Below are 25,004 nucleotides of genomic sequence, written 5' to 3'. Positions count from 1 at the left end.
GGGTTCGTGTTTAGCAAAAGATGAATGCGATGAGTGATGTTGCGGGGAGGTGGGAGCTGGTGTGGTTCTTGGAAAATGGCTTCGTAACGATGAAGAAGATGAGCCAGGGCTGGGTGGGAAGAGGAAGTGGGTGGGGTTGTAACGGGATTGGCAAGGTGGGCCGGGTCGGGAATATGGGTTAAGTGATATAAAGCGGATATACCATGGGTTTGGGAGAACCGCTTTTGTTGTTGGGCCGAAGCCAAACTCGGGCACAAAGGAATGTCAGCATGCAGGGAAATGGGTTGCTTCAAGTAATTGAAGCTCATAGTCAATGAGGCATAGTCAGTGGTGACCGATCCAAGAAGCTTGAACCACTGTACTCCCAGGACGATGTCCGTGCCACCGATGGGCAACTGATATAGGTCAACCGAGAAGGAGTGGCCCTGGATGAGAATAGGGACTAAAGGGCATTTGGTATCACAGTCAATAGTGATGTTTTTGCCGATCATGACACGCATTGTGGCGGTGGGAACTTGATCGAGGTGCAGGAAAACGGCGAGTCTGGCTTGAATGAAATTATGCGTGCTGCCGCCGTCAACAAGAATCATGACTTGGTGGCGAGCTATAGTGCCATAGATGCGAAACATTTTGGGTGTCGGCATGCCAGTTAACGCATTAAGGCTAATCTGTGGGACGTTGAGCTGGTCCTGATGGTGGAAAGGTTCACTGACGACACCTGGTGAGGGTGGGGCTGAAGTATCAAAGCTATCAGCGTCATCATCAGCAATGAGAAAGTGAAGGCGGGGACGGCATCGGTGACCGACAACCCACTTCTCATCGCAGTGGTAACATAAGCCTTTGTAGCATCATGTGGCTAGCTCCGCCACCGAGAGGCATTTGACCAAAGGACGGGCTGTGGACGGTGGGAGTGGAGAGATGGGAGGGGAAGCTGGTGGAAGACCATGGCGTCGTCGGTCATGAAGCTTTTCCTCCTGGAGCTTGGCAAGCGCAACAACCTGTGGCAGGGATAGTGGCTGAAGTGCCTGTACTTCCCGTCGCAACTCTGGGTATAATCCTGAAACAAAACAGCTCAGCAACGCTGGCGGTGGCGGGGTGAGGCCCACGATGCGGTTGGCTAGACGTTCAAACTCCGTGAGGTAATCATTCACGGAACCTTGTTATTGAAGCTTGAAAAGAGCTCCCTGTGGATCATCATAAAATGTTGGAGCAAAACGCGACTCCAGTGCCTGTAACAGTGTCAGCCAAGACAAGATGAACCTATTACGGGTCATCCATTGGTACCATGAGAGTGTTGGGCCATCCATATAGAACGAAGCCATGGTGATGCGCACATGATCAAGGAGGCCTTGGTAATCAAAGAATTGGCAAATTTTGAAAATCCAACTGATAGGGTCCTGGCCGTCGAAGCGCGGGGCGTCGAGCTTCATATGAGGCTTGGTGGGGTGGGTGGATGGGGTGAAGGTGTTCGGAGGTGGCTGTGTAGGGGACGAAGGGTTGACGGTGATCGCCACAAGGTGCTCGAGCATGGAATCCATTTTGGCGTTCATGGAGGATTGTGTTTGGACAAGGGCAACGTGGTTTTGGGTGAGAGTGGCCTGGCCCTGGGTCAAGGTGGCTTAGATCTGGGTTAGCTGGGCGACAGCTTCCTCAAGACGTTCGAGCGTGGTCTGCCTGGTGTTGTGCTTAGGTATGGTGACCGGCGGAAGAGGTAGGTCGGACCAATTGATAGCTAAGTGTTTACGGGAAAGATAAAATGCAAAGAAGCTAAAGGTTCAAAATGATTTTCGCTGCCTTATTCCTTTCACGAAGTATTATATTTATAGAGTTTTACAGAAGATATTATCCCTTCTGCTATAATAGAAAGCTAATTAATTTGGTGCTTGCCTCCTACGCAGCGACATCTCTAACGGAAAGGTACTGAGCTGGGTCCCTTTTGCTTATACGTAACCTTCTAGATATTTTGGTTTGGTGATAACACGTGCGGGTTTTTTGCATGGCTTTGGAACCTCGATGCATGGTGTTGGGTTGATGATGCATGATGTGGTATTGATGAGTCCCTTGTTGCTATCATCACTCCTGAGGTTTTGTAAAATTACACAAACATTCTACCTTTTTAACATTTGCAAGAATCTCTTTCATCTGTAATATTTTTTTTTTTTTTACAAAATTAAGGAAGTTTTGTGTAATATATAAAAGGTGTCGTCAATCAATTAAGGGACGTGTTAGTGTAGGAATAGATAAAATAAGAAAAATTTGTGTAATTTCATAAAAAGTCATTGTAGTTAGTATAATTTATTCTTATTTTTTAATTGTAATCAATAACTTCAAATGTTAACAAATAATTTTTTAAATTAATGTTAGCAATTTATTTTCTATGAAACGAAAGACTGACCATTAAAATTTAAAATATTTTTTATTTTTTAGAGTCAAAGATCACATGTGTCTTCCAATCATTAGGTAAAAAACAAACTAATTCAAATTACATATAAAACATTTCCTACATATGAACGTAACATATACTTACCCAAATACATCAATCCTATGGGTTAAATGTTTTTCATTACTAATACTATATATTTAAGTTACACATAAATGTGAGTACATTTATAAAGACATTTATTTTGAAACAACATTTATTTAAATTAAAAAGATATAACATGTGAATATAGAATTATTTAAATATATATGAAAATTAATAGTATGTTAGTTAAATATTTATATACATATTTACTGATATATATATATATATATATATATATATATTTATATAAAGTAAAAGAATCATTTAAAAATATATTAAAATGATAATAATTTTTTTAAAAATAAATTATAATCTTAATCTCATGCATTGTACGAGTTATTATACTAGTTATATAAAAGAAAGTTGTTGAATAAGACTGTCAATACACATGCCACGTGCTCATAAAAGAATGTCCGCCTTTTTTTATTCAAAATTTAACTCACGTGAATTTATTTATTTTAAACAAATTTTAAACAATGAAAGTCAGTAAATATGAATTTAAATATTTAATTTTAAATATTATCAATTTCAACTAATCTTTTATAACATCTTAAAATTAAAATGAATACAATATTGTACCGATTTTTAATCGTTTAAGTGTGTTATTAAATTTACATTTTTTTCATTCATTTGCTTAATTTTTTTTCAATATTTCTTTTACAAAAAGTTAATGATCTCCATAAAAATTATTATAATAGAATAATGTATGAGTTGTTTTTGATAAAAATAATTTAATTATTATTGTCATTTGGGTTTTGTTACGTACTTCGTTTATCTATAGAAGCTTCTTTGTCTTCAAGAGAGTAATATTGTAAAAACAATAATTGTATGGTTGAATTGAAAATTAATTAAATTCAATTATTTTCTATTTTTATAGCTCTTCTTTTATTTTTATTAATAAATAGTTCTGTATTATAAACATTTGAAATGATTTTAATTCTTGTAATGATATGAAAATTAATAAAATTGTTAATATAATAAAAAAAATTCTTCCTCCAGATCATATATTATATAAAAGATAGTTGTTGAGTGAGAGTATCCGTGCTAGTTAAAGGATGTCCACCTTTTTTTTTCATTCCAAATTTAACTCACACTAATTTATTTATTTTAAACAATGAAAGTCAGTAAATATGGATTTAATTATTTAAATATTCTCAATTTCAATTAAATCTTTTATGACATCTTCAAATTAACATGGGTATAATATTGTATCGACTTTTAATCGTTTGAGTATGTGTTATTAAATTTACATTTTTTCATTCATTTTCTTAATTTTGTTTCAATATTTATTTTGCAAAAAAAAAAATAATGATTTCCATAAAAAATTATAATGAAATAATGTATGAGATTTTTTATAAAAAAATAATTTTATTTTTATTTTCATTTAGGTTTTATTACGTAGTTTCATTTTTTTTAACACAAGCTTCTTTGTCTTGAAGAGAATATTTTCTATTTTTATAGCTCTTCTTCTATTTTTATTAATAAATAAGTTCTATATTATGGACATTTGAATTGATTTTAATAATATGAAAATTAATAAAATTGTTAGTATAGCTTTTATATAATAATAAAAAAACTTCCAAATTTACCCGTGCATCACACGATAGTTAAATTTAAAAACTCGTTCTTAAATTACATGAAGTCATAGTCAAATTATACTATATTTTCTTATAAAGTCGTGTATTTTTCTTATATATGACATTTACTATAAATTTATACGGTAAATCAATTCAAATTCAAATTAATTTATTTCTTAATTAGTTATTCAAATAAGGAGATTTTGACTTTCCATAACTTCATATTAATATTTAAATTTCTTTCATAAACATTAAATATAACAAAGATGTATTAATTATTTTTTCAAAGTATTTTTTAATTTTTTTAATACTACTAATTAATTTTTTCATTTTTTAATTAACGAACATAACAAAACAAAAAATCAATCACACATAAATTTAACAAAAAAAATACATATATCCTAACTAAAAAATTATACTATAATTTTCTCCAATTTTTACATTTTTCTTTATTTGTATATATATCTTAAAAAATTTATAAAAAATTATAAAAATTATTTTAATAAAAAATTAATTTTAAAACTAATTAAAAATATATTTATATAATATAATATTTATATTATTTTAATAATTTAAAAAAAAACAATATACAATTCCTTAGATTTGCATTAAAGTGGTGCAATTTGAGAATTTTTTGAAAAAATAGTGTATTTTGAGAAAAGATAGAAGAGAAAAGGTGTAATTTTTTGAATTCAATTTGATTATCTAGTACGGTCTAAATTTGATCCTACTATCTAAATGAACATTTTATAATGGGTTTAAACCGTCACTAATTGATTTAAAATAATTATAAAATATAATTTCTTAACATCATTAGTCCAATCTGAACGACAGAATCAATTTAAAAAATTGAGGACTACATTCAATAAAAAAAATTAAAGAATCAATTTGAACCTAAAAAATAAATTAAAGGAAGAATAAACTAATTTAACCTAAATCGAATTACTTACTGCTTAAATTTCAGATCCATCAGAATATATCTACTATCACAAGGTTCAATATGCCTTTTTATTTATTTATTTACGACAACAAACTTTCTTGTCAAAAAATACAGACAATATGAACAAATTACATTACATGAAAATGAAAATGAACCTGAACCTTAGAAGTTAATAATTTGTACAAACATGTATTATGTAACTCTGGTCACTTATCGAATTTGCCAATCATGACCATGACCCATTCCCAACATTTCAGGAACAAGCCTTTTGTGAAATAAATAGACCAGCTCTTTAAAATTTTAATAAAAAATAAAAATTGACTCAACAAATTTCACTACCAGTAATCCCCACAGGAGCATTTCCCATCTTTGAAATGATGAAACCGCTGGACATCTCTTAGAATAATTTGCCTACCAAAGATCAATGATATAAATTTAGCAGCATTATGGCAATCCACACAGACTCTAAGGTTCTTTACCACACGAATTGTTGTTCCAGGAGGAGTATTCAGAAGACCATAAGTAATGGCCAATTTCTCACTGTGATATCTGAGAACAATTTCTTTCTCTTCATCCTCTATGTCTGCATAAAAGACCAAAGATGTGTCAGGCACATACCCAGCCAGCTTCAATTCTTTTACCAACTCATCAAGTGCATGGTGCAATATGGTCGAAGTGGAATGAACTCCATCCCCGGAGAAGAATTCATGCACAACATTGTTGACCTCTATTGAGCTACAGCCAGGGACTTTTAGTGCTCCTTTGTCTACCATCATTTTCCTCAAGTGATTCACATCATCCCATCTTCCATTTCTTGCACACAAGTTTGACAAAATGACATAATCGCCGCCATGGGAATCATCCAGCTCAAAGATTCTCTGAATTACTAGCTTTGCCATTTCAACATTGCCATGACTGCTACAAGAAGATAGCAATGTCCGCCACAGAATTGGTGTCGGCTTGATCGGCAGCTCATCTATGAACTTACAGGCTTCTTCCAAGCGTCCAGCTCGACCAAGCAAATCAATCATACATCCATAATGTTTGATACTCGGAACAATCCCATACTCATGAGTCATACTATGGAAGTACTCATAACCTTCCTCCACCAATCCAGTGTGACTGCACGCGTACAATATACCCAAAAACGTTATCTCATCAGGCTGCACTTTCGCCTTCTTCATTTCCCTCAACATTGATATGGCTTGGGAGCCATGCCCATGTGTTGCATAAGCAACAATCATCGCCGACCACGCCTGCGTGTCTCTCCTAGGCATGTCCTTGAACACAGAAACTGCATCATCCAAACTCCCACATTTCGCATACATATCAATAAGTGCAGTGTTCACCTTAACATACTGATCAAACCCATTCTTCTTGACATACTCATGGATCCACCTCCCCAAGTCCAATGCCCCGAGCAAAGCGCACGATGAAAGCGCAACGAGCATGGTGACATCAGTTGGCTTGAGGCCACTCTCCTGCAACTCTCTGAACAGAGCCAAGGCCTCATTGGGGCGGCTGTTCCGCGCACAGCTCGTGATGATCGCATTATACGCGACAACACACGGTTCACCAATCTTGTCAAAGACCCTCCTAGCAGCATCCACGTCGTTGCAGGCAGTGTACATGTTAATGAGAGTCGGGCACACATACATGTTATCACCGACCCCTAGTTTAACAGCAAGGCAATGCAGCTGTTTACCTTCTTCAAGTGCCTTGAGCCTTGCACAGGCCTTGAGAAGAGAGGAGAAAGTGTAGTCATCCGGAAGGAGGCCAGAGCATAACACCTGAGAACACAGAAGAATTGCTCTAAGTGGGTCATCAAAGCGCGCATACCCGCGTGCCATGGTGTTGAAAAGAACAATATCTGGTTGGGGAATTTTGTCGAACATGCGGTGGGCGTGGTCCATGGAGGCGATTGTGGGGTTTGAAGTGCAGAAATTTATGAGCTTTGTGAGGACGGTGGGGTTGTTTTGGTGGGTTTTGATGGTGTAGGCTTGGATTTGCTTGAGCTCTCTGAGAGAGGTGCATTTGGGTATGAGAGAAAGTATGGAAGATGAAGGTGGTTCAAGTGCAGCTGTATTGGGTTCGTGTCTTGGGGCTTCTGTGTTGAGTTTTGTGAGAGAATGTGAGACGCATTGGAGAATGGGTGTTGTTGCCATTGTTGTGACTTTAATTGCTTACCATAAACTGTGTCTGAAACAGAGGTCGAGAGAAAAAAAAAAAAAAAACAAATGGATAGAGTTACGGGTGGTTCCCTTCTACTGCTTGAGCAATTTTTCTTTTTTGGTTTAAATGTTTAATACCTCTTTTTGTCCTATTTTCTTCTTAATCCCGTTGCAGTAGAAAATGTTCCCTTCTACGCATTGTCACTGGATGTCCAATTAGTTTGTTTTAATATTTAATTTTATAATTTAATTTAAAATTATGTGATTTGTAAGGAACAATACGAAAAGAACAGAACCAAAAAGAAAGGAACACAGGAGAAGTCAGATCCATTATAATATCAAATAAATCTTTAAGTTGTGGAATCTAGATAAATGGAATCCTAATAAAAGATAGTGTATAAATATCTTACTCCTTCAATCCACTTAATCACTTTTTATTAAAGATAAAATTGTGATTAAGTGACTCAAACCTTAATGATGTCATGTGAAAGTTAAAATAAATTCATAATTTAAATTTTCAACCGATCAAAGTTTTTTAATTTTTTCTTTATTATTGTTTAGTCTCTACTGTCAAGTAATATATTTAATTAATGTATAATAACAACATTGATAGTTCAATGACTTAATATATCAGGAGTCTAACATAGTATTTATGTGTAATTTTTTACTAAATTGTGTTTTTAATTCCTCATCTATTCATAACATAATAGTTTATGACATCAAATTAATTGGTGAAAAATTAACGACACAATTTATAAACGTAATTTGTGATGTCTTACTAAATCATTTAGGCTTGAAATTATTTTTGACAGATTCAAGTTTAAATTTTTGTTATATGATTTTTTGGAGTCTCATCCAATGCACACTCGTCTTACCCATATAATCCTACTTTATACATGTAAAATGAGTTTCTACTAACAAATTAGTCATAGGCAACATGTGTATTGAATTAAGAGGCTATTGGAATGACATTAGTTGCTTGTGGTTTTGAATATTTATCATTAATATTTCAGTGCATTAAATAAATGATTAAGTGAAGGGGAAAAAATCATTACTAGCTAATTTTGTGTAAGAAAAAAATCATAATTAGAAATTTTTAAAGCACTTTTTTTATCATTTTAAAGAATATTGGTTAAGGAAGTGGAGGAGGGAGTGGGGGCCTACAAGGGCCATGGTCCCACGGATTTTAAACTTTTGTGATATTATATATAAAATTACTTTTTTGGCCCCTCTTCTTAATTCCCTAAGTTTTCTTTAATAATTTTTTATTAACATATTTTATTCAAAAGTGGAATTTTTCTTCATTTTCTACTTTCTTCTATTTGAAAATTATATTTAGTTTTTCATACATATTTTTAGCTTTTCGTAAAATTGTAAGTTTTTCTTATTGTTGTTTTTCCTACTTTATGTCATGAGTTTCTTTTATTATGTTTCTAACATTTTTCATCTTGCATTTTTTTTATCCTGCATGATTTTTATAATTGTTTAAACATCTAATTCTGATTATTGGTTTTGCAATTGTATTCAAATGGATTTTTTTTTTCTTATATTTTGTATGTTCCTTTTTTTATGTGTATTAAATGTTTTTGCATTGCTCCAGTATTGTGAACATTCTTTTTTATTTTTTTATTTTTTTGCATTCTTACTTATTAACTTTATTTCATATTAATTAGACTATTATTGTAGTGATAGGATTAGTCATTCCATTTAGAACCTCCAATATTTGCTTATGCTTTGTTATAAATACTTCTTTTGTTTATATTTATAAGATTTAGTGACCTAAGTTAGATTAGGAAAATTGATTAATTTAGTTAATAGAAACACATTTATCTATTTTTTTTTTCTTCAAAACATCATGGTCATTAATACTTATCACTCTCTTATAATTTTTTGATATATAGTACAATTAATTAACGATACTTTAGAATAAAAATAATTAATGCAAGAAACATTATAGATTGGGTCTTGTAAAAAAGAACAAACATCACTTGTAATTTGAATCCTATAAATAAGAATAGATGGAGTTATAAAAAAACACTTAAAATAATTTAGTACCTTTCATAAAATGATAAATTTATAGAAAAAATTAGCTTCGAAAACAACTGGTTTCTTTTAGTAATAACTTTTTTTAGATTTACAGTTCCTATTTTTGTTAATGATACATCTATACTTAGTTAACTTATCTAAGCATTCATCATGTGCAATTCATTTTACCAAGTATTTTCTAAGGATTTTTCATGTGTTATTAAGTATCTATTTTTGAAATACTTTGAATAATATGCTTCTTTTCACTTAATTTAAATGATTTTTATTTTATTTTATTCTCCTTTTGCTACTAGTCTTTGAACGCCGCTTATGTGTTGGTTGCACTTGTTGATTAGCATCTCTCTTATACTCAACATAATTACATATTTCTTTTTACTCATAAAATATAATATATTAGTCGTATATTAAAACTTTTATAAATGTCAGGCATATAAAATTGTAACTATTTTTTCTAAGCCATATTTTTTTTTTATATTAACACCCCTTATATAAAAATTCTGGCTTTGCCCCTAAGGGATTATGCCATTAAATAATGTTATTTTAAAATGGATTTATTTTAAATGTACTGATGGTGTAGAAGTTTTTTTTTTTATATTGTAATTCAATCATAGATTGTTATGTATTCTTTTGTTTGAGACTACATGTATCGTTCAGATAAACCAATTCACGTGAAGTTGAGTAGGACCTATGTGTGACAAAAGTTTCACTCTGGGTATTTTATGTAGTTGCAAACTTGATGCTTGAATCGGATAGTATTAAAACTAGATCGTTGTGTTAGATAAAACAATTTTTTTTTGTAATAATTACTTAAAAAGTCATATTTAAGGTGATTTCTAACTGGTTGAGTGTATTTCCAGTAACAGCATATACTTGTGTTGGTTATCTTAATTATCGAGTGACTTGGCCAACTTGTCTCACAATAAAACCCTACATAACCAATCTTTTTAAAAATCTTTACACTAACACATTTTCTATGTCTAATCTCAAATACAAAGTCACTTGCCCAACTTGTCTTATAATGGGACCCTAGACCTAATTTAATTAGCCCAATATTTACATTGGGCTTAGTTGTTTAGTTGCTCTGGAAAATCAACATTTGTTTCAATTTAATGTTCTTATAGTTGTTCAGGAATGTTTATGATCTGTCCCGTCTCAATAACTCATCCTTTTCTTGAAATTATTTTAGATGTTCACAGATTAAATATTATTATATTAAGTAGTAACAATCAGGATTTGAGATGGCCCATAATATACTTGCTGCATAAATTTATGAGAAAATTTTTAGTATATTTTTTTTATGTTGAGTACTACTACAATATTTAAGGACATAAAATAGAAAAATTACTTCAAAATCACACATATATTGAACTAACCAAGCTTGCCATTTATTATATTACCATGATGTATAAGCAACAAGCTTATATATATAACTTATATATATACACTGAGAATTCTGTGGCGTGTGTCTCAATTTCTGTGTAAGCTAGGATATCATTTTCTGTGAAAAGGTATCCCTATCTCTATTCCTCTAGCATTTCTCTTCCTCTAAAATTGAGAACAAATTGTCAACATGGAAAAAGCAAGAAGGAAGGTTCCACCTGAACAATCTTCCTGCTCAAAAACTTGATTCGGAGTAACTTCTCATTACACCATATTAGCTGTTCTTTTCTCAATTTGGACATGTTTACCACCCTTGAAATCAATCTCAACCCCACCCGAGCAACCAATTGCTCATGATCAAGTTCATCCTCATGGTGCTTTTGGAACTTCTTCACTATGCAATTCCCGGTTCTCACTATGTCCTTGAGCCTTCTCTCCTTCTGCAACATGAAAACCAAGATTGTAAGCAATTGAGAGCATTTTGACCGACGAGAAATACACTTCTAACACACTCTTATGGACATAATCTTTTTTATTGGTTGAAATTTATTAATAATAACAAAAATCCGACTAAGGAAAACATTAGTTCTTAACATCAGTCTTCTTTCACTTCTTTTTCTATTAAGGTTAAGGACTAAATTGATGATGTTTCCTTAGCAACTAAAATAAAAAATCAACAAAGTTGAAAGGCTTAAAATAACTAAAGTATATAGTGTTAAGGACTAAATGAGGGTTAGTCAATAATGAACATACTTTCTGTAGTTGTGTTTTAATGTCCACCATAAGACCAGAAATCATAGGGTCTTTAAGATCAATTCTGTTGTGCCGAGAAGCTTTAAAGATCACATTCCCATAATCTTTATCTGCTCGAACAAATTCCCAGAACACCCGCATTGATTCCTTGATGATATCTGCCAACTTTCCACTAGCAATTGCATCCTCCTCCTCATCAACTTTACTATCATCTGCAAAGCATTCACAACAAAAAGATAAGCATCTCACTAGGTGGCAGTGTGTGAAAGAACTGAATTGTGGTTCATTTTGTTCACCTTTAATGCCTGGAACTTGGAGCAAGTTGCGAATCACGCAACGGTTCTTGACATAGTTCTGTAGCCTAGGGCCTTGAAATGGCTCATTCTCTATGAATCTCTGAACTAGGACTTGAAAAAGTTGAAACTCACCAGCAACATGGTTATACCTATGACTATGAGACCCTTGTGAATCATATTGTTGTAACTCAAGGGCTTTCTTGTGTTGCCAACAAAGGATTTCCCAAGAGAGGCAAACTTGCCCAACATATACTAATTCCAAATCTCTCTGCAGTTCATGAACAAGCTTTACCAATGGATCTGATGAGTTCTTTGAAGCTTTGCGTGGCCACAAGTTCTGAGAGATTACAGGCTTTGCACCTTGGATTGCGGATTTTGGAAATGAAATTAATTTTAGAGGGTCTTTTAGTTGAAGCAGACCTGCAATTGAAGACAGAGAAAATGATTTAGTCATAAACAAACATTTTCTTTGCTTAGAGTATAATATTAGAAACCATTAATTAATCCAAAGTTTCAAACATAGTCAAAACTCTAATAAAAGTGATATTGAAGGTTCCTTCAACTTTATTGAATGCTTTGTACAGTAGAACGAGGAGAATCAATCTCATTCGCTGATATTTTAATGTATAAAGTAGAGCTCTATGGAAAGTAGGAAAAGGATTGGTAGAGAATGGAATTGAAATTTATGATGCAGAGTGGTCACTATCTTTGGCTTTATTATTGGGAAAAATAAACAAAGACATGAATAGCTTTATGGACACATAATTAGCAAAATATGATAGATGTAAGATATGCAATGGCCCACCATGTCATGATTGTATATCCAAGAGCGTTCTCAAAAAAATTTCTTCCCGTTGATTGAATGTGACCAAAATTCATAAAAATAAAATAAAATTATAAATCATAAAAGATGATAAAGTTGAACCAGAAGAAACTTCAATATGCAGTTTTGCAAGTGTGAAAAATAGAACTTCTAACTAAGCATAAGGGATCGGTACGGTGGAGATTGAAGACTCAAGACTTATGTTTTAACATTAAGCAACATGCTGAAAAATTTACCAAAAACATTGAAATTGATCAAATATGAAATTTTCCACAGCAAGAGTTTAACATAGAAGAAGTTAATTTAGTTCTCACCTAATGCATGCATGGTCTGGTAATTCAAGATATCAAGTTTCTTCATCTTCTCTGCATAGCTCTTGTAAACTTTATCAATTTCATCAATTTGATCCTTGTATTCAAGCTTCTCTTCAATTTCCACTGGCTTTGGATCTTCAACCACTCTTGGGGACACTCTTTCCTGCTCCTCCTCCTCCTCCTCCACCACCACCACCTCTTCCTCCGCCTCTTCCTCTTCTTCTACAATTGTGGCAAGTCCTCCTTGCCTTGAATTTTTCAACTCCAATTTCAGCTGTTCAACTAAATCATCATGCTCCCATTCAAAGTCACCCTCATCAGATTCTGAATCACTCAATTCATCTTCCCACCTAATTTCTTCACTTTTCTTCAAGCCACTGCACACATATCCATTTTGTGAACCTTCTTTTTGATCTTTAACCCCAGATTTTCCAGATTCTTTACCACCAAAACCATGTGCATTTAAGGAATTCAAACCCTTCATGCAAGGTTCCATTTCCATATACCCATCTCCAGAATAAATGGCATGAGCATTAAATTCTGAAACTTTTCCATCACATGAAGATTGCTTCTCCTCCACAACTTCTTTTCTTTCTTCCCTCAACATCAGCTTCAGAATCTCAGGTTGAAATCCTTCACCATCATTTTTACCACCCAGAAACTGGTATACAATTGAATCATCCATTTTGTTGCTGTTGCCCCAGTTCAAACCACTTGAGCTAGATGACTCCGACTCCGAATCGGATGTCACTGAGTTTTCATTGTAAAGAAAATAATCTTCATCAGATGAATCGGATCCACCAAACATGTTACTCTCAAAGTGAAGTGGGATATGGGTAGAAGGTGCTGAAACCTCTTCTTGAACAGAGTCCTCTGTTTGTGCTTGAGCCACAGGCTTTTTCTCTGAACCAAACTCTGAAAATTCCTTGTCGGTAATAATTTTTGGACTGGCATATGCATTGTCAGAAACAGTTGAAATATCTAGACCCATGTGAAATTCTCGAAAACTGAACCTCAATGTTGTTGGTTCCTCCATGAACCCACTTATATCTTTTCCTGATAAGTACTCACACTTACTTGTGGTTGTTACAGAGTTAGTGTCCACAAAAACATGCCCATATGTTTCTTCTTCTTTTTCTTCTATCTTTGTATCTTCTCCATGAACAAAGCCCTCATCATTTTCATCTGTTTCCGCACCATCATCATTTACAGTTTCACTAGAGACATTCTCCATTAAAACACCACTCCCAGTTTCATTTTCATCAATTTTCTTGAATTCTTCATGAACAACAGTATCAATCTCCGCAGAAACATGTTCTTTTATTTCTTCTTCTTCTCTCTCCATTATTCTTCGATGGAGATCAGAGTCATTCTCCACGAAAACAGAGTTCTCTGTTTCATCTTCATCATTTCTTTTACCATCTTCATGAACATCTGAGTCAGTCTCCATGAAACCAAGCTCCTGCGTTTCTCTTTCGATTTCCCTATTATTGTCATGAGTAACGTAGTTGTCAGTGTCACTATTCATAAAAGAAGATCCTTTTTCTTCTATTCCCCTACTCATACCATCTTCACGAATGTCCGAGTCAATCTCTTCTGAAACAGAGCTCTCTGTAGGCACCTCTGTTTTCACCCCATCTTCATGAACATCACAGTGGGTGTCCATAAAAACAGAGCACTCTGTTTCTCCATCTCTTTTCTCCCTTTCAAGAGCAATAATCTCCATGGAAAAAGCAGAGCAATCTGTGTCTCCATCTCTTTTCTCACTTTCAGGAGCAACCTCCATGAAAGAAACAGAGCTCTCTGTTTCTGCCTCTGTCTCTTCATGAAAATCTTCACTCCAAAACAGAAAACTAGCCAGCTCCTCTTGGAACCCATCAATCTCAGAATCAGAAACCTGGTTCCTTTCAACGTGTTTTAGTTTCTGAACAATGATCTCATCTTCTGCATCTCCCAAATGAAGAAACCTGAAGCAAAAAATAAAAATAACAAAAAACAAATTACTCATTCTCATTCAGTGATCATCACATAAACACTTAAAAATATCAACAAAAGTTAACCAAACCTGAAAATATATCTGATCACCAATCCAAACTCATAGAAAACATAGTTGCAAACAAACACCCGCAGAGAAGCAAAGGCCCACAACATGTTCACACAAACAAAATCATTCACAACTCGTATGTTGATGGAATCAATGTGGGACTTAAGCATTAAGAGACTCTTAGTACCCATCCTCCAATCCAAATCAACCTTGGGAAATGAAAGGCCTTGTTTTCATGCCCACGAAAATTCCAAACCAAATTAGAAGGTAAAGAAGACTTTGGTCATGGAAATTTTCATTTCAAACATTCAAGATCAGCGAAATCAGTGGCAGGACGAGATCTGGGCATGGTGATTTATTTTTGGACCAAAAGAGCGAGATTGTGGGAGAAGATTGTGCACATGTGTACAAGGAAAGAAAACAACGTTAGAATTTTTTATATAGATCATTGATATCTACCATTGGAGACAATATTTTTCTCGAGTTAACGTGCGGGTTTTTAGTAGACAAGGAAAGAGAATTTTGATTGCACTTGGTTTGGTTTGGTAGCATTAGCAGTTAAAGTAGTTTTGCTTTAACAGTTATGTGGGTTTTTGTGGTGGTACGTGCTATTCTGTTTGAAAGGTGTGAGAGAGTTGAAGTGGACACTGTACTTGCCTTTAAGACAATTTTTTTTTTATTATTTGTTCTCTAACTCGGAATTAGTGGGTGGTGTTTGGATTTAGTGGGTCAATATCTTGCATGGTTAGCAAAATGAAAGTTTTTTCTTCTTTGGGTTGGCAGGGATAAGAAGACTTAGGGTTTATTTTATTTGTTGATTTATTTTATATTTTAAATCCAGTTAAAAAATTTGTCCCACTGCCACTGATTTGTGGTTATGAAACCAACTCCACCTGCTAGGAGAAAAACAATTGAATGATGAATCAGTGTGAGAAGAAAGATCTTATATCAATATTTGCACTATTAATACAAATATTTATATAAATGAAACGTCAACATTTAAATTTGCTCATTGGTTAAGGGCAAAACATGAACGACTATAAATTGTAAAATTTTCATGATCATGGATTCAGTGACTAACAAGACTTCTGACAGCATGAAAATTTGGTAGCAGCGTGTCTACAAATAGAAAAGGTTAGATGAAGTACTTCATTAACAAAGATGATGTTATGTTGTTTTGTCTTTTGTATAGACTTGAATTTAATTAGAATGCTACTCGTCATCTAATCAAATATGGTTATATTGATATTATATATTATAAGTTGAGTTTGCTTAAAGTTATTTATTGAAATAAATGTTTATTTTTTAATAAATAAATATTTTTTTATTCTTTAGTGCTTATCTAAATTGTTTTTATTTTAAAAAATAATAATGTTCTATTTATTTTAAGAAGTAAATCATGCTTATTTCTTAAAAAATACTTATAAAAAATATTTATTTTAAAGTTTTTTTTTTAAGTTTAAACAAACTCAGATAATATGATATACAAGCTGGTTTTCTTTTATAATAATTATGGTAAAAGTTATGGATATATATTGATGAATTTAATTTCTATACATTAACTGTGGAAGTTTTTTTATAATGTTAATTAATAAAAAAATATTTTTAAGATGATTATTATAATAATCAACAAATTCATATACATGTGAATTTGCAATTAGATGATAACGTTAAAAAAAAAAACTATATTACGACTACCTAGACTACTTTCTCATGTGATGATTTTTAGTTGATATTGTAAAAAAAAAAAAATTACACTGACGGTTTTTGAAAATAATTTTTTTATATAAACCAAATTACCAAAATTTAAGAAAAAATGAGACATATTTATAGTATTTGTATTTTTAGACGTATAAATGCAGCAGTACCTTTCTTCTTCACAAAAGGGATAAAAGCAGTTCCCATGCATATGGTAAATCTTGGGCTATTACATCTTTGTCAATTTCTTACCGTTAACTCTGGCAAAGGGCTATATTTCGTTTTGGATGTGACTCTGCACTGGTTAATAGGTAGTAGTTTGTGGCGTCACGAAGTAATATGGCACACAATAACTTTCCGAAAAGCCCATGCCACCCTCATAATACAATGTACACTTCAACTACGCTATATCTCTTCCTCTAATGTTTTAATCGTGAAGGAAAACTTTAAAATGAGGGGTTCTTAATTAATTGTAGATTCTTCTTGATGTGAATATGGTGATAAAAACAAAGCCGTTGAAAAATGTTTTGGTTTCCTAGTCAATTTATGGCACAATTCATGCTAAGTGCATGCCGATTTCCGTCATCTTCTATTCTTTGGACGGTGTTTTTGGGCAGGTGGTGCGTGTCATTTTCAATGCATATATCAAAATGCATGAGTGACTTAACAATCATTTAATTTGTGAAAAACATGAGTTAGTGCTATAAGCAAGCACATCATGGCGGAGGAAAATATCAAAATACAAGGGGAGATGAATAAGTACTATAAGCTAACTGATTTTGAATTTAAAGTTGATTTTTTATTAGTATAAAGGTTTTTTTTTTCTAACTTAGATTGTAAGTTTCACATGTCTATTGAAATCTTTATCTAGCAAGTTAATCACTAGGTACTTTTTCTTACCTTACGATGAGGACTACCATATTTTTTCTATTAATGTAAAATAACTTTGTTCAATAATCTAAAAAAAATAAATATTTTCATTTCCAAGCCCCACCCATCCCCTTAACCACCCTTAGCTGATCTCATCCCATTCTTATATAATTTTAAGGCTTAATTACTATTTTAATCTTTGAATTTGGGAGTGTGTTTTTGTTTAATTCCTAAAATTTAAAAATGTTTTTTTAGTTCTTAAATTTTAAAAATTACTTTTTTTTAATTCCTAGTATAATAAATTGACATTTTATGGTGGATTTTTTAAGTTTTGTGTCAATTTTTAAATACAAATTCAAGTGACTAAAAAATAAAAATTAATTTAAAACAACTAAAAAATCATCACAAAGTGTCAATTTATTATATTAAGTTATTATATTAAGGACTAAAAAATACAAATTTTTAAAATTTAGAGACTAAAAAAATATTTTTAAATTTCAGAACAAAAAAAACAAATACCTCAAATTCAGAAACTAAAATAATATTTAAACCAAAATTTAAAGCACATCTTGTTAGTCTATTAGAAATAAGTTTGTAATGTACTCAACTTTATTATTAATAATTGTTCACAAAACATTATTCTTTGGTTTAAAATGATGTAAGATTTTGAACTACCAAAACCGGATGATTAATGCTGCCGCCTCCACCAATAACCATGGCCTAATAAACCGATATCTCAAAGTGTTTTAGGGAAGTTTCATGGCTCACATGAGACATGAAGTCAATGGAAGAACTTTAGTTGCACTTCCATACAACGAGGGTTTGGCTGAATGCACTCTAAAAAGGAAAAAATAGTTGCAATTAGATGACTTTTTCTTTTTCTTTTCCATGTCTTCTACACTTTTAAATTGGACAGAAAAAAAGGTTTTTCAAACTCATCAGGGATGTGTTGACATGTAAAACACGCAGATAGCAATTCAATACATGAGGTCTTATTCTCAACACGCCTAAAGAAAAAAAAAAAGTTCAGTTCCTAAAATTGTAGGCATCCAATTACTTTATAAAATTCTTACTTTATGTTTCTAATTTGACAAAATGTTATTCAATTTGGTTTTATGCAAAAAAATAATAAAGTAAATAAAAAAGAATGTTTTTTATATAATAAAAAAAATTAAAGTGACCATTTAATAAGGTCAAAAGTAAAGTTGGTTAGGCTTATATTATGATCTTTACTGACTAAAACGGGGTTTACTCAAAAATAGAGAAGCCCGTTATTGAAAAGACTTCATAAGCAGAAATGATGTCCTAGATCTAAAGAAGTATCAAGGAAGAATAATAATATCCCACAACACAAGGATGCTATGGGCCCAGAACCTCTTTTACAGCACATTGTTATTCTCACTACAAAATTTGCTACTGGCATTACTTGTCATAGCAATTTGACCATCGTACCCTTCTTTCTTTTTCCTACACCCTCAACCCTCCTCTCTTCCTCTCTCAATTCTCAATCACTCTCTCACAACACCCTCAACTCTTCTCCTTTCCTCTCTCACTTCTTCGTCACTTTTCCTCTTCTCTTCTCTCGTCAAATAATTTAACTTAAATATGTGATTTTATTTACACAACAGAATTATGATTTTATTATGTTAAAGATATAAGGGAATCACAATGTCATATATATATATATATATATATATATATATATATATATATATATATATATATTCAAACTACTCAATGGAATCATGTTCATTATGTGTCGTATTCTAGACACGCAACCGAATCATAATCATGCTGTTGTCTAGGTTTGGACACATAAGAAAATAATGATTCCTTTGAGTATTTTCTTTTTTGTCTTTTCTTGTTGTAATGTTATTGATTTTTCATGAATAGTTCTTTGTAGGAAATACAAGGACTGAAATACATTTTTTTTTATGAAGTTACAGTGCACATGTGAAGCTCATTTATGGTAGAAACCGTACCTACGACACATAAGAATTTAATTTATTGATGTTTCATTTAATTATAGAATCTCAATATGTAGTAGACATCAATGATGATTAGTTGTTTTAACTAACTCCTCTTGTATTAAATATTGTTATGTGTATTCATTTAATACTTGGTAAAACTCTAGTTAATGTTTTTATTTATTTAATGTGGACTATAAAATTTGCTAATTGTTGTAAGTCATTGATATTGTGTTGTAAATCAGGTTTAGGTCCTTAAACATTTAATTGTTATGACTGATAGACAAAAGTAATACCAGGAACACATTTTTTTTGTTATTTTTTTTTCACAATCTTCTTACAAAATGGAAACATGTTTTGGTGTTGTTGAAGACGTAGCTAGCAACAACATTGGCGTGGGAGTTCTACTCGTTGAGGGGGATGCCGAGTTTGTCAAAGACATGAAGGATTCAGGGTCGGAGGCAAGTTGTTTTTTGTTCTTGGGCGTGGAGTAGTAGCACAAATCTTGAAAGTCGATGGGGGATCTCATGGAGAGGAAGTGGTCAAAGGCAAAACTCGAGATAGAGGTTGATTCTAGTGTTAATGAAAATTTAAAATTATAAAAAATATAGTGGTGGTTTTTACTAATCCTAAATAAAAATTGTCACAATTGTGATCGTATTTTAAATAATTTAAGGATTAAATTGATAACTAAGTCTTTATTTTTATTTATTTTCTCTTAAATATCCTTATAACTTTGAAACTATTTTTTTGAAAATTATTACCTTTAGACTCATATATAACTAAATTTGGTTTTATATTTTGAATTTAAATATAAGTAAATTTAACAAATTTTATCATATTAAATGTTATTATTCTGAAAATATTATTCATTTAATTTTAATTTTATTTTTAATAATTTCTTTTTATTTATGGTAACAAGTTTGAATGAAAGATATTTTTAAAATAATCTTAATTTTTACCTGAAATTAAAAAAATTAAATGAGATAAATTAACTTTTTAATTACTCTGAAATCAATTATTTTTTTACACATGAGTCCAGGAGAGGAAATACTTACCACCTTCTTCCGCCACTCTCCCCTTCCTCTATCACCCACCCGAAACCTCCACCATACCAATTACTCTTTCCTCAGCCACGTGCACCACCTTCTCCGCCACTCTGATTTTTTTTTATTTTATTGTGGTTCTGCTCTCTTTTGTTCACTGTTGACGTGGTTTTTGTTGTTGATTAATGCGCGGCAACAAAGTATGCAAATGCCTTGCTGCATCGCCCAACATTATTACTGTACATACTACATAGTTTCAACTTTAAACAAATATCAGTTGAATTTTCTGGTGCCTGTGTTTTTATTTTTTTGTGTTTGCGTTTGTATTTTTTTTTTATCAGTTATGGTTTTCAGGTGCATTTATGTTGAAACAATCAAGTTTTTGTATTTATAAATCCTAGTTTTCTCGTGCATTTACATTTAAACAATCAAATTATAGTATTTATTATCTTATACAACTTGGGTGTATTTAAAAAAAAAAAAGTCTTGACTAATTAGTGTCTTTGAAATATTGGTTAAAGTTATTAAAGAAAAAAGTATTTATTGTCTACAACATAAGAGAAGATAAAAAAATGATAAAAAAAACACAATTTTAGGTATTCTAATAAGAATCTTTCTCTTTTAAAAATCTTTTTTAAAGTCTTTCTTAACCAATAACTCAAACGCACTAGCATTTCCCTTTTAAAAAACCATAAGTATTCTTATTCCAGCCAACCCAAAGAGGATATATATATATATATATATATATATATATATATATATATATATATCTTACTAATTTGAAAGCATAAGATCAAAATTAAATTTCACTGAAAATTTTCTTTAAAAATTTCTAATTATAACTTACTAACTTTATCTTTTTGAAAAGCAATTGAATGTAAATTAATATATATCTATTGGTAGGTGTTATTTCGTAAGTAACATGATATTCTTTTGGTGTACTATAACGGATATTCTTTTTTTTTTTTGTACAGAAATCATTAACACTCATAACAATTTTAATATGAATATTATACTCAACTATGAGTTTCTCTTTACTTAGATTTATCTATTGTAATTCTTAACAATAAAGAAAGAAAAAATTGAAGACTTGTCCAACTCTCCCATCTTAGCCAGATCTTTCTTTTGATCTTTTTTCCCGTGTTTAATTTACTTGAGAATCTAGCATGTTTAAATCAAACAAATTGTACTATGTTAATAAGAAAAATGATTGGTGGACACCTTTTTATTTTAAACATTTTATTAATATTTATAATTTTTTATTTCTCTTTCTATGATATCATACGTATATATATATATATATATATATATATATATATATATTTATCTTATTTTCTCCTTTCTATTGCTGGGTGTTATTAAGTGGAGGTTTCCACTAATCATTTTTTAACTAATATCCCTGAATTCTTTGATTTTTTTTATTGTTTGATATGACAAAAATCGTTGAATGATTACTCTTTTAAAAAGTTAAAGAATTAAATAATCCACCTCCTTTATATACTTTTTGTTAGCTATACTTTAATTGCCTTATTCCAGACCAGTTTCAACGTCGGAAAAAAGACAAATTACATTCTTAAATAAATCAAAATTTGAAACACCAATAATCATACTGTTTTATGTAATCTAATTCTTATCTTATACTTGTATTAATTTTAATTCTAAGCAAATCCCATTTGTACCCCCAACAAATAGGCATTGCATTATTGCTTCATGAGGCCGGCCCACACAAATGATACGCTCCTCATCTTCAAGTCAATCAATGTGTACTATGCATTAGCATTGCCCTATTCACACTATTTGAAAGAGATCAAAGGACAATGATTATTGAATCTCATTAGAAAATAAAATCTCCATTTACCCACATAAAATGATTTTTGTTCCTCACAACAATTAATTACTTAAAGTGCATTCAAATAACACACAAAAAATGATATTTTACTTACAAAATTACGGTGAAATCATGAAAAACTAAAAGTAATTATTTGTTACTTTTCTTTCGTGATGAAAAATTAATTGATTTTTTTCATTATGAATCTATCCCAAACACACTATTAAATTCGTTAAAAGAAAGTAAATAATTTAATATTTAGTCAAATTAAAAAAAGTAACAGACTAAAACACATGGAAAAACTTGAATTTAAGGTTACCTTTATATATGGTCAAAATCTGAGGAGTTTACCAGCAGCAGTTCAAGCAAATATCTTGCAAAGTTGTTCAGTTCTCTACCTTGCATGAGTGATCTTACTGAACCACAGAAAGTCTTCGAAACCGCACCAGTTATACGTGGGAATCAATGAAATCTTCAAAAAAGAGTGAGAAGGGTAAGAGGGTATTATAGAATAATGTGATGGCACCAACCTAGATCAAGAACCATGAGCATGGCATTTAGCATGCATCATGGCTTGTGTTTGAGGCATGAATGGGATCATATGATTCAGAGAAACTTGGTAGTATAACATGAGCAATGTTCGCTGCTATTTAACCGAATGAGTGGTGTTTAAGTTGGAGTGGATTCTTGGATGTTGAGTTTGGAATGATTGCACATGGTATCGAAAGATAGAGTGGACCCCCCAATATGGGAATATACCACGAGTGAAACGATGCAGTGTTGATTGTTTATGTAAAAAAAAAATAAAAAAAAATTGGCATAGTATATTGAACAAAAACTATCAATATAGTAATTTTTTTTTCACTCTAATGCAATTAGTTCGCAAGTGAATGCTTGGTCAAATTTCGTAACAAAAGAAAGGCAAAGGATTCATTAACTTTTGAATTTCTATTGACAAAAGGGATCAAATTAGAATAGACATTACTATTTTCTGTATGAACTTTCTGGGGCCAAAACTTACGACAATTAACATATCCATAAGCTTTCACGAGTGATTGGACCACTTGCCGAACCCTGTACAACCATTTATTAAGCAGCAAAATAATGCATTCATGCCATTAGTGCATGTTTGGTTACCAAGAATTTTTTAGGCAACAAATAGTTACTTTTGCAGTGATTTCATCATGAGTTTATACCAAATACACTAATATTTTATATTGATCAATAGGGTGTAATACTGGTCCAGGCTACAAACAATACTCATAAAGAATTTAGGCCCGACCAATTTTTCTCACTTAATTGGTCCAATGAGCTGAACCGGGTTGGGTAGCCTATTTTGCAAGCTCTATGAATATGATATATTTAAAGTTATAATGAATTTAAATTTAATAGTCAAATTAATATTTTTTGACAAGGATCAAATTAGATCTATGTAACTCTTATCAATTATTATTTATTAGTAACTTTGTAAAATATGTGAATTCTATCAATTTAATCGTTCAATTTATATTAACTAATGAACAAAAGACATTGTTATTGGCATCCCTTGTATCTCTAATTTCACATCCCCACTTAAAAAAAACACACACACAAATTACTAATACTACGTACTATGTAAAGTATATCATAATCCCTTCCCTCCCCTCACCCTCTACCATTTAAAAGAAAAAAGAAAAAAACCTCGCATAAGATGCACCTATTTTTTAAAAAAACTAGAAAACCTTTCATTTCAGATACTCTTAACTAAACTTCTTCTTTTTTATCCTTTTCTTCCTATCACATTATATAACCTATAAAATTTATATTTCTTACTCTTTTTATCTATGTTATTAGGTGCTTAATTTTCCAAAGAAAGAGAACGTGAAGAGACACATCATGTAACACATTTTGGTTATGTTCCAAAAAATTAGCTAAAAAACTAACAATAACTAAAAGCTAAAAAATTAATTTATTAAATTATATATTTGATAAAATTAATTGTTGAAATAACTGAAAAATATAAAATGATAACAAAATAATAAAATTTGATTTATTTAAAATGGTACCTATAAAATTTTAAATATATTGAAGATAAAATGAAAAAAATATATAAAAAAACTATAAATTAAAAGGTAGCATTTTAAGTTACTTCTAGTAGCGTTTCAAATAAACGTTAAAAACTATTAAAAAAATTATTTATTAAACAATCAAACAAGTTTTTCCACTAATAAAAAAAATTAAAAGCTAAAAGTTAATTGATAACCTTTATAATTAGATCAAACTCAACTTAATTCACCATTCATTAATTAAACGAAAACTTTTTTTTATCATAACCCTTTGATTCCTAAAAAAAAATTGACTAATTTAGAATTTAATAAAATATAAATAAAATTTGATAAAAATTATTTCGATCAACTATGGAACTGGGATATAAAAAAAACCTTAAAATGGCTTTCATGCAGTATATCTCACTGGATAGTAGTTATCATTAGCCGTCTATGAAATAAAACAAAAGTTGCCGCTCCATTGAACCAAGCCCAATTTGGAAAGGTGACACCGCGACAGATTAGTCCAAGACACTGTCTCCACTAAGCACTGACTCACCAAATTAAAGATTACGATTTTATGACAATTAATCACCGAAGCAGCTGCTTGCCTTCTAAGCACATACGCACGCCATAGTTATATGTCAATTAAATATTCTTATATTATAACTCATAATCACGAGAATAGATAAGTGTCATTTTC

General features: G+C 31.5%; 2 protein-coding genes across 2 annotated transcripts; both read right to left on the bottom strand.

Annotated features, from left to right (window-relative positions):
- Positions 1-5,088: 5,088 nt before the first annotated feature.
- Positions 5,089-7,363, bottom strand: LOC100817794 (pentatricopeptide repeat-containing protein At2g02980, chloroplastic). Its single transcript, XM_003517934.5, has one exon. It carries the CDS (start codon positions 7,204-7,206, stop codon positions 5,377-5,379), a length of 1,830 nt encoding a protein of 609 aa, XP_003517982.1. The 5' UTR covers positions 7,207-7,363; the 3' UTR covers positions 5,089-5,376.
- A 3,258-nt stretch (positions 7,364-10,621) lies between these two features.
- Positions 10,622-22,914, bottom strand: LOC100817976 (uncharacterized). The gene is made up of 6 exons (XM_006573046.4): positions 22,597-22,914; positions 14,890-15,761; positions 12,825-14,791; positions 11,688-12,107; positions 11,392-11,603; positions 10,622-11,078 (listed from the first exon to the last, which is right to left on the bottom strand). The coding sequence occupies exons 2-6, from the start codon at positions 15,057-15,059 to the stop codon at positions 10,824-10,826; spliced, it is 3,024 nt and encodes a 1,007-aa protein (XP_006573109.1). The 5' UTR covers positions 15,060-15,761; positions 22,597-22,914; the 3' UTR covers positions 10,622-10,823.
- Between the last annotated feature and the right edge of the window lie 2,090 nt (positions 22,915-25,004).

This window comes from Glycine max, chromosome 1 (genome assembly GCF_000004515.6).
Source record: "Glycine max cultivar Williams 82 chromosome 1, Glycine_max_v4.0, whole genome shotgun sequence".
NCBI classification, from domain to species: domain Eukaryota; kingdom Viridiplantae; phylum Streptophyta; class Magnoliopsida; order Fabales; family Fabaceae; genus Glycine; species Glycine max.
This window is presented reverse-complemented; position numbering and strand designations above follow the sequence as displayed.

Coding starts and splice junctions, on each gene's coding strand:
- LOC100817794 (XM_003517934.5), bottom strand. CDS start 7,206: ATGGCAACAACACCCATTCTCCAATGCGTCTCACATTCTCTCACAAAA.
- LOC100817976 (XM_006573046.4), bottom strand. CDS start 15,059: ATGGGTACTAAGAGTCTCTTAATGCTTAAGTCCCACATTGATTCCATC. Junction 12,108..12,824: donor CCAGACCATGCATGCATTAG/GTGAGAACTAAA, acceptor CTTCAATTGCAG/GTCTGCTTCAACTAAAAGAC. Junction 11,079..11,391: donor TTAAAACACAACTACAGAAA/GTATGTTCATTA, acceptor TTCATGTTGCAG/AAGGAGAGAAGGCTCAAGGA.